Source organism: Macrotis lagotis, chromosome 4 (assembly GCF_037893015.1).
Source record: "Macrotis lagotis isolate mMagLag1 chromosome 4, bilby.v1.9.chrom.fasta, whole genome shotgun sequence".
In the NCBI taxonomy this organism is placed as follows: domain Eukaryota; kingdom Metazoa; phylum Chordata; class Mammalia; order Peramelemorphia; family Peramelidae; genus Macrotis; species Macrotis lagotis.
The window spans coordinates 57,889,033-57,904,594 of record NC_133661.1 but is presented as its reverse complement, the minus strand read 5'-3'; the positions used below and the strand labels follow the sequence as shown (position 1 = coordinate 57,904,594).

The 15,562-nt window shown below is 34.7% G+C and overlaps 1 protein-coding gene across 10 annotated transcripts in view; it reads left to right on the top strand.

Moving 5' to 3' along the window:
- The window catches only part of KCNMA1 (potassium calcium-activated channel subfamily M alpha 1), a 637,032-nt gene that overhangs the window by 424,749 nt on the left and 196,721 nt on the right, over window positions 1-15,562 (top strand). For all 10 annotated transcript variants that reach the window (XM_074232914.1, XM_074232913.1, XM_074232916.1 and 7 more), the window contains exon 14: window positions 13,229-13,338. In XM_074232914.1, the coding sequence (XP_074089015.1) occupies window positions 13,229-13,338 (110 nt within the window). The remainder of the gene's footprint in view (window positions 1-13,228; window positions 13,339-15,562) is intronic.

Genomic DNA, 15,562 nt, shown 5'->3' with positions numbered 1-15,562 from the left:
GGGGACTAGAAACAACACTATACAAGAATTAATTAAGGAAATTGTGAACATTTAGGTTTAAGGTAAAAAGATGAGGTGGGAGGGATGAAACATGATAGGATTAGAAATTTAGCTTCCAAAGTGACCTTGCAGATAATTTTGTCCAGCCCTCTCATTTTTACAAAAGAAGAAACTGAGACATATTGACTTCAAGCTTTTTGGCAGATCGCCATGGAGAAAGGGGAGAAGGGCCCACTAAGTGGGTGGAAGTTAGATACCTATAGATTTTGACTCAATATGAAGAAAACTTTTCTAACAAAATTAGTAGACTGTTTTGGAGGTGATTTATTTTTCCAAGAAGAGGTTGTATTCCAACTTAATAAAAAATATTGCAACTAAAAGGGGATTTGAGAGAAGTATTAGAACAGCCCTTCAATGGAGAAAGCCAGAACCCTTTTTTTTGATGTGTTATTACTCATTTCAAAAAACTGTCTCTTAACTTAACAATGAAAAGTAGATACAGAGAGCAGAAACCAAGGGAGATAAGGTAAAGGGACCTGGAAAGCCCTTACCATCTTACTTGGGGCAGCAGATAATTCTACCAGAGAAGGACAAAACGATATAAAACCAGACTTGTCATCGATGATGGCCTTGGGCCCAAGGATCAGGAGACCATGGCTGGAAGAGTGAGTCCCCAACAGTCTTGTAAGAGGCTTTTCCCTGGATTTGTGTGTTTGTACCACTCTTCTAAGGTCTGATGGTAGATTCATGGGTCCATTTGACTTTTTGCATCTGGAGAATATTGAGGGGATATTGAGGAAGGCCAGTCATTTTATATGGAAGGATAGTATCTTTCATTTATTTATTTATTTATTTGTTTGTTTGTTTATTTCTATTTGTTTCCCATCTCTGATATCTTAGTCAGCAAGCAGCCAATTAACAAAGTTGATTGGGGTAAGATATTTCTAGCATGGGAGGTTGCAAGCCATAGAAGATTAAAGTCAGTCAAACAATAAGCATTATTATGTATCAAGCACTTGGGAATACAAAGAAAAGCAAGACAGGTCCTGCATTCAGTCAGATTATATTGTGATTGGAAATTATAATTATAGTTTTATATATAGTTATAATTATAGTTATCCTTTCCACAATAAGGAAGTTAAGGCATAGCACCCCCATGATCTGGAAAGCCATATAAACATTTTTGACCCTCCCTTTATACCAGAGAAGTCTGAATTCTATCATATTAAAAGTTAAAATATATTAATAATATGCAATAGCATACATTTATGCATTTCTGAGTTTCTAAATTTTTTATGTATTGTCTGCTTGCTTGCCTTTGCATATCCTTTAAGGGTTCTAAAAAACTCCCCCCAAACCCTCTATTATAGCCTTTTTTTTCTTGCAAGTCTTCCTTCTAGTCTCTATTTACTATATGATTTCCAGTTGTATGTCTAATTATATATCATGTTTTCTGATTTTTATAAGGTATCCCAGAAGTTTTAGTTCAGTTTTAAGATTTAATAGCTTAAATAAAAAGTTTCAGTAATTCCTCTAGCCTTTTTTAAAGTGCTAAACACAAGATTTTTAAAAACCGTTTATTGATTATAGCTTTTGATCCAAGGGGAGGATATTGATGTTTAAATAATTTAGCAGAACTACTGATGTTATTATAACATCATCGCCATCATCCTTAACTGAGATAAGTATGAAATTCTTTGAAATGCATTATTGTTTAATTGTTTTTCAGTCTTGGTTGATTCTTCATGGCCTCAGTTGGGGTTTTCTTTACAAAGATACTGGAGTGGTTTGCTGTATCCGTCTCTTGCTCATTTGCAAATAAAGAAACTGAGGCAAACAGGTTAAGGCTTTCCCATGACCAATTTGAATTCAGGAAAGATGAGTTTTCCTGACTCCAGGTTCAGCACTCTATCTAGCTTCCTTATTTAGAAGTGCATACAATTTCTAAAAAGTGAATTTTCCTATTGAACACTGACAGACTAATTAGCAGCCTGCCTATTCAAATGAGTGTCATCTGAAAGATAGACATTTTTTCATCTATTTTTTTTCACCTATGTGAATCTCCAGACCAATTTCTTTTGAGTGACCATGGGTCTCACTGAAGAGCTCCTGTAGCATGGTCAGATACAGTACAGTTAACATCTGTACAAAGAAGCATCTATAACAAGTCTTTCTCCCATTCTGACTTTGCATAGAATGTACTCCATGACAGTAGAGTCAATCTTAAAAAGAAATGGGTCCACTAAACTGTACATAATGCATATTGATTTTGAAAGCCACATAACAATGTTATCTAAATTTTTATTTGTTTTGTTCAATATTTCCAAATTATTTTTCATTCTGTTTTACTCAGGGCCAGTAGAGAGACCAGCAGGCCCCATCTTTGACACCTCTGTTCCATAACATTGACAAACACCTTTGGAAAGCACATTTCCCCATTTCATACCTCCACTGATAGAAAAAGGAAGCGCTATACCCAATTCTCTGAGAGCTCAGAGGGTGGCCAATCTATGTGAGTGGTTTAACCATTTCTAAATTAAATATCTTTTTCATTTGTGCCTTCTCTGTCTTATAAAATAAGGCAGAAGGAAATTTCTAAAGTAATTTCCAACTTTCTGTGGAAAATACTTTCTAGTCCACACAGATAGCATTAGAGTCCAATGAAGCCCTGGTCTCAGCCCCAGTCTTTGCTACCTGGCTCACAAATAAACATCTGGCTTCCTAGACACGCTAATATCTAAAGCTGGGAGAATTTATGCTCCTCTTAGAATAACTGTTTCTAGCCAACAAACAAAAGTTTACAACAGAAACCTTTTCTCTGAAATGAAATCTGGTCTCTTTGGCTTGGCTTTATTAGCCCATTATTGTACACAGAGAGGAGACATAAGTATCCAAAATCTGCTGTCACTGAAACTGAACTGGGTTGGCAAGAGCTTCTTTCCTTAGCACTCAATACTGTCCCTGTAATAGGACTGGAATTCAGTGCAATTTACTGTTAGCTTCTAGAAATTAAACCAAGTCTAGTTTTTTTTTTTCTCTATCTCTGTATCTACACAGTCCAATTTGGAGAAGAGATTTGGTTATCATTGAGTTCATTAGATCCTTTCTAAAACATCTTTCTGATCTTGTCACTCTCTTTCTTAGAAACCTTGGGATTCTTATTCCCTATAGAATAAAGCCCAATATCTTCAAACTGGCATTCCAAGCATTTAAGCTCTGCCCTTAATCTCTCTTTTTTTCATTTTTATCTCCCACTCCTCCCTTTCATTCAATCAATACTCCAACCAGGCAGGGCTAGTCATTGACCTCCAAATGAGGTCAAACGTTTTCTGCCTTTTTGCTCCTATTTCACCATTTCTTTCAGCCTGGAATTTACTTCCCCACCCATCTCTTTTTACCAACTTCTCTCCAGTATTTAAGAGACATATCTAAGGTCACCTTCTCCATGTAGTTTTCCATGATCCTTCAAACTATGTTTATTTCCCTCTTCTCTACTACATATTGCTTTCATTGCTTTCATTATTTTTATAAGATTCTATCTAATATTTCAATTTATGGTGTCTTATAAGACATATATATATATATAAGACAGGTGTCTTACCTTCTCTACTTGAGTTTGAATTCTTTCAGGGCAGAGACTATATCATAAGATATATGTCTTCCTCATGACCCATATAACACCTCAACTCAGCTCACAATGGGTACTCAGTAATATTGGAAGTGAATCAAATCACGACTAGGTCTTGTATCCTTAAAAAAATCAAGGAATAAGACATACGTATATGTACAAACATAAAACTGAAAATAGTTTGTAAAACTATCAATCTATATTTATTTATTGATTGAGCTAACTATCCAATCTTCTTTGATTCTTTTCAATAGTCTTATTAGGTAGGTGCTACTATTGTCATTTTATGGGTGATAAAGGAGGCCAACAGACTTGTTACTTACCTAGGATACATAGCTAGTAAGTATCTAAAGGCAGAATTTGAATTCTGGTCTTCTTGACACACCAAGTTCAGTATTTTATACACTAAAGAATGAGAGAAAAATACGAAGATTAGCAAAACTAATCAAAATATCTAAAGAAGGGAAGAAGGTATGTTTTTTCTTCTTTGAGATGAAGTTAGATAGTATAATAAGACTATAATACAGGATACGGTTTCTGATTATTGTTATTTTCCATTGACATTGTCGTCATCATTGTGTATAATGTTTTTTCTGATCCTGCTTAATTTTTTCCATCACTTCAAAGAAATTTTACACAACTTCTCTGTATTCTTCAAATTCATTCTAATTTATAACTAGTTATATTTCATCATATTTATCAAAGACTTTTTTTCCCTACCCAAACATTCAGATATCAGCTTTATTATCAATGATGATCTGTTGATCTTGGAATTAGATGGAAAGAGATCTCACATTTTCTTTCTAAAGCCTGTTGCAATAGTTAGGAATTCTTAACTGGAAAGTTCTTTCATATATCTATTCCTTGGGTTTATAAGCTCTTAAATCACAGAGCTGGAAGAAATTCCAAAGAAATTTAGTCTAGCTGCCTCATTTTAAAAATGAAGAGACTGAAAAGTTAAGATTGAGAAGTTAATTGACTTGACCAATGTTATAGAGGTAAAGTTTCTAGCAGAGCTAGGTAGAATCCCAGATTCCAAAGCCAGTATCATTTCCAATATACTCTTTCAGATTGATTAGATAATTTTGCTCCTTAGTGAAGGGATGGACAACAGGGAGTCACCTCATTCTATGAAATAGTCATATTTATCTGAAATTTTAGCATCAAATCATCCTTCACCTTTCTTTTTCTCTGGCATCCTCCTTAAAAGAAATTGTCCTACCATGAAGTTTTAGCAGTAGCTGATGCTCTGGGACTCCTAAAAATGCTATCCTTATGTGAACCACAATAAGGTATTCCATGTACATTGCTCTGGAGAATATTGCCTCTGAGGGGAGTTCTCAACTGCTCTGTTGAATTGTCTCTCTACTCTTGCCAAAAAAGCAAAGCAAAACAAAATGATTTTGGCTACCTCCATCTTAAAATTCAATAGTAGTGGAAGAGCCAAGGGTGATTTAATTTCAACCGATTTTCTAATGAATCAATATTCCCTTCACCTGAGATTCCATGTGAAGATCAAATGAATGGCAAGGTCATCTACTACATCCTTAAGGCAAGACAGATGAGAGAAAGATGGATGAGTTCTACTAAAATGTGACATGCAAAACTTTAGGCCTCAGTTAAAAATTTGGTCTTCTGCTTCTTTGGGGTTCATTGTTTCAGATCCTACACCTAAAGTCATTGGATTCAGTATTTTTTAAGATAAAAACACATATTACTAAATAGGTGAAGATACCCCATGATGGTTGATTCTCCTTGGAAGTATTGGCCACTTTGGTGGGGCAGATGGGGAAGAATTCTTAGTAACTTAAAAATGACTTTGTTATATACTTTCTGATAAAGGAAGGAGAAGGACTAGAATTCCCCAGAGTTAAATGAATCAAATTTACCCATGGAATTTCTATTATGTCATTAAGGAAAAACTGAATTTGATCCAAAATGATCAAAGATTTAACCAAGAGTTGCCCAAAAAAGCAATATTTCTATGCAGACTTTAGGGCAGCAAGATGGCACAATCTAGTTCTGAAGTTAGGAAGACTCAGCTTCAATTGTGGGACCCTGGACAAATCACTTAACCCTGTTTGCCACAGTTTCCACATCTTTAAAATGAAGTGGAGAAGGAAATAGCAAACTCCAGTATCTTTGTCAAGAAAACCTCAAATAGTCAGATGGACAAGACTGAAATGACTGCACAATGCAACAATGCACACTGTACTTGGACTTTCCAAGTGAGGAACAAGAGAGTCGTCAGCCTTGCTTCTCTTTCCTGTCATGAGTTGGAGCCAAAACTCTTCCTTTTATTGTCATGAGTGGATTTCTGCCAAACTTTTTAACATCTACCACCCAGATGGCCCCCACACAACCTAGCTATCTTCCCAGTTGAGTTCTAGTTGAGACTTTTTGTTTGATTATTGGGAGCCATTAACTGTGTGTTTCTATAGAGGCAACAATGGACCTTTTAGAAATATTCTAGTTTATACTGGACGCTTTTTGAAACAACTAAAATATCTGATCCTTTTTAAGTGTATGAAATTTCCAGGTAATACAGAAAATATGAAAAGGTTGTAGACTTTATCTTTTGAAAAAGTAAATGATTTTCTTTCAGTTAAGATAATTCTATCAAAGAAAAGTATTTCTTATTAAGATACTTATTAAGTGCTAATTATGGCTCAGAGCATTCTGTTTAAGTGTTGAGTCGTTTTTCATTTCTGTCTGACTGTGATGTCATTTGAGGTTTTCTCAGCAATGATACTGGAGGAGTTTGCCATTTGCTTCTTCAGCTCCTTTTATGGATGAGGAAACTTAGGCAATAGGATTAAATGACTCGTCCAGGGTCACACAGCTAGTAAGTGTCTCTGAGGTGAGATTTAAACTCATGAAGATGAGACTTTGACTTCAGATCCAGGAGTCTATACACTGTGCTTGCTCAGTGTTGGGGGTCTTGCAAAATTTAGTCCTAGTTATCATGGAAACTACAGTCTACAGACTGACAATCAATACAGATATTATGTGATAATTGAACTTCAAAACAAAGTGCCATGGTCTTAATATCAAAGGTCCTGGATTGCAATCCCACCTCAGTTATTTACTGACTGTATGGTCCCAGAGAAGTCACACATTCTCTGTTCTTCAATTTCATCATCTATGATCCTGTGACTGTCTTCAATTATTTCTTACTAAGTTTTCCCCAATAGCCCCTTTACCACTGCCTTCTTTATCTGCTGAGAAACAGGAGGATTTGGGAAAATGCATATGTATGCTAGAGTATTGTTTGAATTCTAACCTCTATGTGTGTGGTAAGGTCTGAAACACACTGTTAATCCTTTACAGAATACCTCATGATTTAACTATGGTGACTTTTTTTTTCTTTTAGTCCTTAATGGAAGAAAACTCACTTGATAGTCTGCAGCCCACTTGTCTGGGAATAATATGTTTGGCCCAAATCCACAACTGAAATTAATCTTTGAAATTGTGTATTTACTCATTTAGTGCTGAAGCAACCAGTTATCTGGCATTCCATCAATCTCCACTCTCTCCCTCACCCCCAAAATATTCTGTTTTAATTGACATTGTGATGAAGTATTTGGAAAATCTGTGATCCTGAGACCCCATTAGAACTTTCTGGAAAATGAAATCTTAAAGAGCCCTTGGTTGTGGAATGCCACATTGCCATGAATCCTCAGAAAGCAAATGCTCTTCATAGGAAAGTTTAGACTGATAATGGATTTTTCATCCAAGAAATAACATTTTAATGGGTGTGTTAGGTGGCAGTAGTATTTTCTGAAAAGCTAGACCTTCAAATCTAATGGCTATTCTTAGACACCATCTTACCCCCCAAGGAATTACCACCTTCTGGTGAAATGTTCTCCCTACTGGAATTATAGAATTTATCATGACAGAATTTCAGAGTTTGAAACTAGTCATGTACCCTTAAGTCGAATCACAACTAAGCAGGAATCTTTTCTACCATATCCTTAAGCTACAGAATTTCCTTCCACCCTCCCTTCCCACCCTCTTTCCTTCAGTGGCAAATAGATTAACATTGTACATACCTATTTTGATAAATATGTTTACAAATGAGTAATTTTTGGTATGAGGAATTAAGATTAAGGGAAAGAGATACATAAGAGATAATTTTATAAAATATTCATCAGACTTGGAAGGGTTTTTTTTGCTTGTGTGTATGTTTTATTTTTCTTTTTTTTTTGATGGTCATTGCCTTTCAATTTATCCCATTGTTATAAGGTATCTAATAAGTGATTGTTCCTTTTCTTTCCTCTGTACCCCTTTCTACAAACTTTGTTGTTCAATCATTTTTGAGTGATGTCTAATTCATAACTCCATTTGGGATGTTCTTGAGAAAGATACTAGAGTGGTTTGTCATTTCCTTCTCCAGCTTGTTTTATAGATGAAGAAACTGAGATAGAGTGAAATGATTAGCCCAGGGCCATACAGCTAGTAAGTGTCTGAGGCTAGATGAGTCTTGGGTAAGTCACTTATCCCTATTGCCTTGCAAAAAATAAAAAGGATGAGTCTTCCTGGCTTTAGAACTGACTAGAAATTTTATGTACCAGCTGCCATTCTATAAACCATGCTTTATTATTGTGACTCTCAGCATGGAGCTTAAAGAGACTTTCATTCAACCCCCTCATTTTGTCAGTAAAGGAACCAAAACCCAAAGGTCACTCAGCTAATAACTACTTAGCCAGAATTGAAACCTAGATCCTTTGAATTCAACAGAGTTCTCTTTTCACTCTGTCATATCATGGTGGTCTCCCTAGTTCATCCTAGATTTTTTCCATTCTGTGAATCATCTATAGATTTATGAATGGAACAGTAGTCCAAAACACCAAGATCAGGAAGAGTAGTCACATTTTTATTAGTGAAATTGGGAATCGTTGATAGGTACTAGAACAGAGAAAGGAAGATGACACAGAAACATAGTAGAAAGAGCTTCTTGGACAACCATGATAGTCTTAGCTCTTTTCAGCAGTACAATGATCAAAGGCAATTCTAATTAAATGGAGAACACCATTCACATCCAGAGAAGGAACTATAGATTCTGAATGCAAACAAAGGTATACTATTTTAAGTTTTTAAAATTAGTTTTATGCTTTTTGTTTTTTTCCTCCTCTCATTTTCCCTTTTTGTTCTGATTCTTTTTTTAATAACATGACTAATAATGGAAATATATTTAACATGGTTATAATCTTTATCAGATTCCTTGCTATCCAGCAGAGGAGGGAGAGAAGGGAGGAAGAGATAAAAATGTGGAAGTCAAAATCTTAAAAAAAATGAATGTTGAAAACTATCTTTTATGTGGTTGGAAAAATTTTTTTTTATAAAAGGAAAGCTTCAAGGAGTTATGGGAACATCATCAGCCTTGAAGACTGGCTCTTGATTCTGCCACAAACTCATTGGATGATCTTCACCTGAATATCTTCAGTTTCTTTATCTGTAAAATGAGGTGGTTGGGTTAAGTGATTTTCTCAGGTCCATTTCAGTTTTAATACTGTAAGAATCTAAATTGTATTATTCCCTACTGCCTTCTTAACCTAGATAGGATACATCATGACCTAGATTGATGTTATCTTAGATTTCTAATTCTAAGAATCCCCACAGGTCATCTAGTTCAACACTTTTATTTTATAGATGAAGTAACTGAGGTCCAGCAATTAAACAACTTATTCCAAGTCATACTAAACATTTACTGGGTCTGTTATAATGGGGATTCTTTTTCTATATGAATTATGCCATTTGACCACTTGGGTTCTTTGGGCTTTTGTGATTGATAGAGATTTAGAATGTCTTGAGTCCAGGTCCCATTCTTTTATTTCTATACCCTAATGATACCAGCTCCTCAGCAAGAAATAAGAAGATGTGAAATTTGATGAGAATGTCCCTCTCCCCTCTCCCCCCGCCCAATCACTGAGCTTGTTAGCCAGGCTTAGGAGTGAATGATACTACTTCTTTTAGTAATCAATTCTCACATTGTTGTATTTTTTAACCAAGTATTTGATGCAGGCAGTAGTTGTACTGTCATTATTGAACAGATAAATGTGATTTTATGTGCATGTATATATAAGTACATTTATATGTTATATTTTATTATGTATTATATTTATTATATTATCTAAATATTATATCTAAAACAAAAACAAATACATATGTGCATTGTACATATATAAACTGTACATCTATCTTTGTGCATGGACATATACAGGTATGTGTAGTCATATATCCACATGTATCTCTATACATGTATGCATGTGTATATACACTTATGTGCAGGCTCACAAATGTATTCCTTCAATTCTGATCATTTTTAGAGAACAGTTATCATTTTATGATATTCTGTAATGGACAATATCCAGCAAGTAGTATTCTTCTATTAACTCTTTTTTTTGCAAGGCAATGGGGTTAAGTGGCTTGCCCAAGGCCACACAGCTAGGTAATTATTAAGTGTCTGAGGCTGGATTTGAATTCAGGACCTCCTGACCCCAGGGCCGGTACTCTTTCCACTGTGACACCTAACTTCCTCTCTTCTATTAACTCCTAATAAGCACTTTAATAAGGTGCTTTAACAGTAGTTGTTCCTTGGAAAGAAATATATTAACCCTGATTTAGGGAATATATTACAAGCTTTTTATTACATGTGTCACATGAAAATTAAATATCTTACTACTACCATTTGGAAAAATCAGAGTCAGCAAATGTCATTGATGGGTTTAGTAATTTTATAGTCAGTTAAAAAGGAATTGAAATGTGATTTTGTTGTTGTTCTGGATCTACTAGCCAAGGTTGTTATGAGAATCAAATGAAATATTTGTAAATTATTTTTCAAGCTTTAAAGTGCTGTATAGATGCTAGCTGATATTATTATCATAAATAAGGAATGCAAAATACTTTGCAAATGTTAAAGAATTGTGTTACTTAAGTGTTAAAAATCATAATAATCGTATTATTAGTGAAGTGATTTGGACCATCCTCTTCTTAACTCAAGACCTTTTTAAATATCATACACCCTTTTTGGTAGTCTTATGAAGTCTATGGACACTTTTTTTTCAAAATAGTGATTTTAAATGCAATATATATTATATTACATTATATTAGATCAAATTACATCATGTTATGCTATATTGTGTTATATCATATATCATATTATGTATATGTATATGATTGCAAAGACAATGTTATATTGAAATCTAATTCTTAATATGTTAAAAACCCCATGTTATGAAATCTGATAGCCCTCCTCAGTGGATGTGAATTCCTGATTAAGAGTCCCTTCCATTATTTGTACATTAAGTCAATAATATCCTTGCATGACATGTTGACACATAAAATATCTTTTTATATATCATAATAACTGCTATAGAGAGTCAGCATGACTTTATAAAAAGAGAGCTCGCCTCAGAGTCATGAAGATCAAAGTTGGTTCAGTTCCTATCTCTCATATATTGTAATTATTTATATCCATATATGTGTGTCTAGATAAAGTTATACATACATGTAAATATATGTCATCTATATATGTGGGTGTATATACATATACATGTGTAAGTCTATATGTGGTTATGCAAGGACTATATATGTGTTCATATCAATGTGGAGACATGCACACATGTAGATGTCTACATGTACATGTCTACACATTTGTGCCACCTGTCTGGGTATGCATATATGTGTACATCTGTGTGTGGACATGCACATGTCTGTATGCATGTATATGTTTATATGAAGTATATGAGGATATATCTAGAGAGAATCATATGTATGTATGTATGTATGTGTGGGGGATATTATGACTCTTGGTAAGTCACTTAATCTCTCAAAAGTCTAAGCAACTCTCAAGATTATATAAGTAGCAAAGGTGAGTTTTTTGGACTGATAGCGAGAGACTTTTACCAGGAACTTCCTATGCCAATAAAATCACAAGCATGGTATAAAAAAATTGCAGTTCAATAAAATGCCCCCTCACATTGTTTATAGTATTTATCACATAGGTTTTTGCAGGACATGTGTCACACTTCAATTCCCACATTCTTCATCCACCTAGCAACCTTCTCCTAGAACCTACTTTATCATGTCTTCTCTCTTGATTGATTCCTAATAAATAAATTTGCTATTCTTCAATCTCTCCTTGTTCATCCTTTTTTTTCCTTCTGTGTTACTCAATAAGATACAGATCCAAGAGAATTTCTGTCATGGTAAAGTCAAGTCTTTCTTGAGGAAGGGTTCTATTCATAGAGTCTGTCCCTGGCTTTTTTTCATTCTGCCTCAAGGAAGTTTGAAAGGATAAAAGGAAGTGTGAAGGTCGATGTCTTTGTGTGTGTGTGTGTGTGTGTGTGTGTGTGCGTGCCTGTTTTTAAAATAATCTTATAACTTTTGTTTTGAGTCAGAGAGGCCTAGATTACAGCTAGTTTTTTTTGTCTAAAGATTGTTTTTCTTTCCTGTCTATCCTGTAGTCAGTGACAGTAACTTACAATGATGTCAAAAAGCTGCATTGTATAGCTCCTTCTCCCTATACTGAGGTAATTGGTCTGTTGTTTCTGTTGTCCTGTTGTCACAGCATATTACTCTTACCCCCAAGGAGCAGATGTTCTCCCTGTTCATTATAATTACTGCTTTTTTTTGCTCTTGTGTGATACTGATACTTTTGGAAATGATGGTGATCCATCTTTTAATAACATTATTTATTTATCCAATCAGTGTTGTAATACATATTTATGGGTGGAATGCCTTTATCTATGAGATCTTCTAAAAACATGTAAGTGAAACATAAATAATGGGTCTATCTCTTATGGAACGTGCAGTCTGGTTTTATACAAACAAAGGTTTATGACAATGGGTTGAAAAGTCTCTGTAGTTATGTACTAGGGCTCAGTACACTCACACAAACATACACACATACTTTTGGAAAAATATGAGTATGTGTTGACTGTTTTATGTTATCCAAAATGTTCTGAATATCTTTACAGTTGTTTGACTTTCAACTATGTGGCAATTTATATATAGGGACAAAATGTTAGAAATTTGGTTTTAAACAGTTCAAAAATAATTCATATTATATTTCAGTTCTATATCTGTCAATTTTTAAAAAATATTAATTGTAGGAGTTGTAGCAATAATGATATTTACATAATTATTATTAGAAGAAATTAAGTGCCAATTTTAACATTTTCTTAGTATTTCAATCATTTTTCAATTGTGTCAGACTCTTTGGAATGACCCTTTTTGGAGTTTTCTTGGCAAAAAAATCGAAATGTTTGCCATTTTCTTCTCCAGTTCATTTTACAGATGAGGAAACTGAGACAAACAGTGCTAAGTAACTTGCCCAGGGTCACACAGCTATTTAAAATCTGTTGTCAGATTCTAGGAGATGGGTCTTCTGGAATTCAGATTTATCATTCCATCCATTGTGCCATCTAGCTTCTTCCAATTAAATAGTATAAATAAGGCAAATGGAAGTAAACAGGATTGACATGAGAATGACTGGATTCATATTTTTGGGGACCTATTCATGTAACTTAAGCTCTGCTTTCAGGAGTTTGATCTTTAAAAAAGCAAACAAACAACTTCTGTCCTTTTCTCTCTCAGATTGAGGAAGACACATGGCAGAAGTACTACTTGGAAGGAGTCTCCAATGAAATGTATACAGAATATCTTTCTAGTGCCTTCGTGGGTCTGTCCTTCCCTACAGTTTGTGAGTAAGTAGAAGTCAATTGTTTGCTCTTTGATTCTCAAGTGAAATGCAAGGTTCATGGTTCATTCAACTCTATTTACTTAACCAGTTGTTTTTAAGCTATTGTGTAAACTCAGTACTGAGTATCTACCATATGGGTAGTGACTTGTGGATGTAACAGATCTGGTCCTCGCTCTTTAGAAGATGATATTCTAGTTGGAGAGATAAAACAACCACACATGTAACCACACTGAATAGTACAAGATAGAGTATAATTAAGTGCTCAGTTAAGACTTCAGTTGCCAGAATTTTCAATTAGTTGGTCAAGATAGAGGTGGAAAATTCTAATTTATCAAGGAAGGGGAAATTTGAATTGGACTTTAGAAATTGGATAGGAGTTCAGCATGAGTGGTTGGTTCTGGTTGGTTCTTGTCCTTCGTTATTGAAGAAAATGACATCACCATGTTTGAGACAAATGACAGTGTGTCCGACTGTGGCTGAAAAGACCACAGGTCGGGCATTAATAGTCCATGTGAACACCTGGGTGGGTACTCTAAACTTACATATATCATGTTTCTTTTGAGCTGCTTTAATTCTGCCTTCCTCCTTCAGTGCAGCAACTATTAGTCTTTTTCAACATGGGTAGGTAAAAAAGGAAGGAAGAAATGAGGAAATGGAGTGAGGAAAGTGTGATTCTTTTTTCCTGTGCTAATGTAAATGACCTGTTTGTGTAGAAAGGATAGAATGAAATTTGGTAGAAAGCTGTTCTTCTGAAAGATACCAGGGTCATAATGGGCTTCAAGTCCACTTTGAGACAGTAATTTGATATGGCAGCCAAAAAGTCAAAACTCACAGACTCCATGAAGAAAAATTTCATGTTTCCATAACAGGGTAAGTAGTAGTATTCCATCTCTAAGGCAGTGACAGGAGTAACATTTATTGAAGGGACATTAAGCATCCAAAAGAGGGATGCTAGGAAGGTAAGAGGTCATGAGATTATGTCATATTGAGGATTGGTTAAAGGAAATGAATATATTTAAAGCTGAAAAGATTCAGAGAGAACATATTCTACTTAGTCCCAAAGAAATGTGCTTAATAGTTTAGATTTGGATAGTGTACCACCCTGAAGTCAGAAAGATCTAAGTTCAAATCCAGCCTCAGTCATTTAATAGTGATGTAAGTCACTTAGCTTTGTTTGCCTCAGTTTCCTTATCTGTAAAAGGGAGGAAATGATAGCAACTACCTCCCAGGGTTGTGGTGAGGATCAAATGAGATAATAATTATGAAGTGCTCAATAGTGTTCCTGGAACATACTAAGTGCTATTAAAAATGTTATCTATCAATAGCTATTATTATTGATTAACCCTAGAGGATAGATTATCAAACAATAGGATCAAATTCTGATTTGATGTGGGAGGGAAAACTTCCCAGCAGGTAAAATTATTCAAAAGCAGAATGAGCTGCCTCATTGTATGATCTTTAAACAATGTATAGATGAGAATTTGTTATATATGTTATAGAAAAGATTCTTGGTCACAGTGGGTTAGACTAGATATTGTCTATTCCATTCTAACTCTGACATACTGTGGTTCTGGGAATCCTAAAGGTATGGTAAAAGAGGAATGCAGAATAATAACAGAAAGAATTCCAGACAAACTTGACCCCTTTCAGGACGTTTTTTCCCAAGAAAACAATTAAGGCATGAAGAATTCTGTTTTATCCCAGCTTATGATTCTTTCCAGAACCACAGGTAGAAGACTCAAAAGTTTATCACAATAAACCTTATTGACCTTGAGAATCTATAGAAGTAATTCAGGGGGTAGTAATTCAGATAGATGTGAGAGGAAAAGTAAGTGATCTAAATCCTTTGTCAGAAACTAAGTCTTAAGAAGCATTCAGCCACACTTTAGCCACTTCTCAAAATTCCTCATCCTGACATTAGAGCCCAAAACTTAAACACTAAATGATCTGAGAAAGGAAGTGGGCCAATGATTCAGAAAGAGGTATATTCTTGAAACTGATACCTTATTGTTTCTTAAATGAGACTCATCTTTTGATAGATATTTCCTCTTAAAGAACACAAATTAAGTAATCAGAGACAATGGAAATTGGAATCCCTGGTTTTTAATAGTTCAAAATCTCTTGTCCACAAACCCTATATGACATACTTTTTCTCAAAATTCCTATTGGTAGCTTAGTAGCTTCCTTAAAAATCTCACCTGCCATGCAATAAAAATTTTAATATTGTT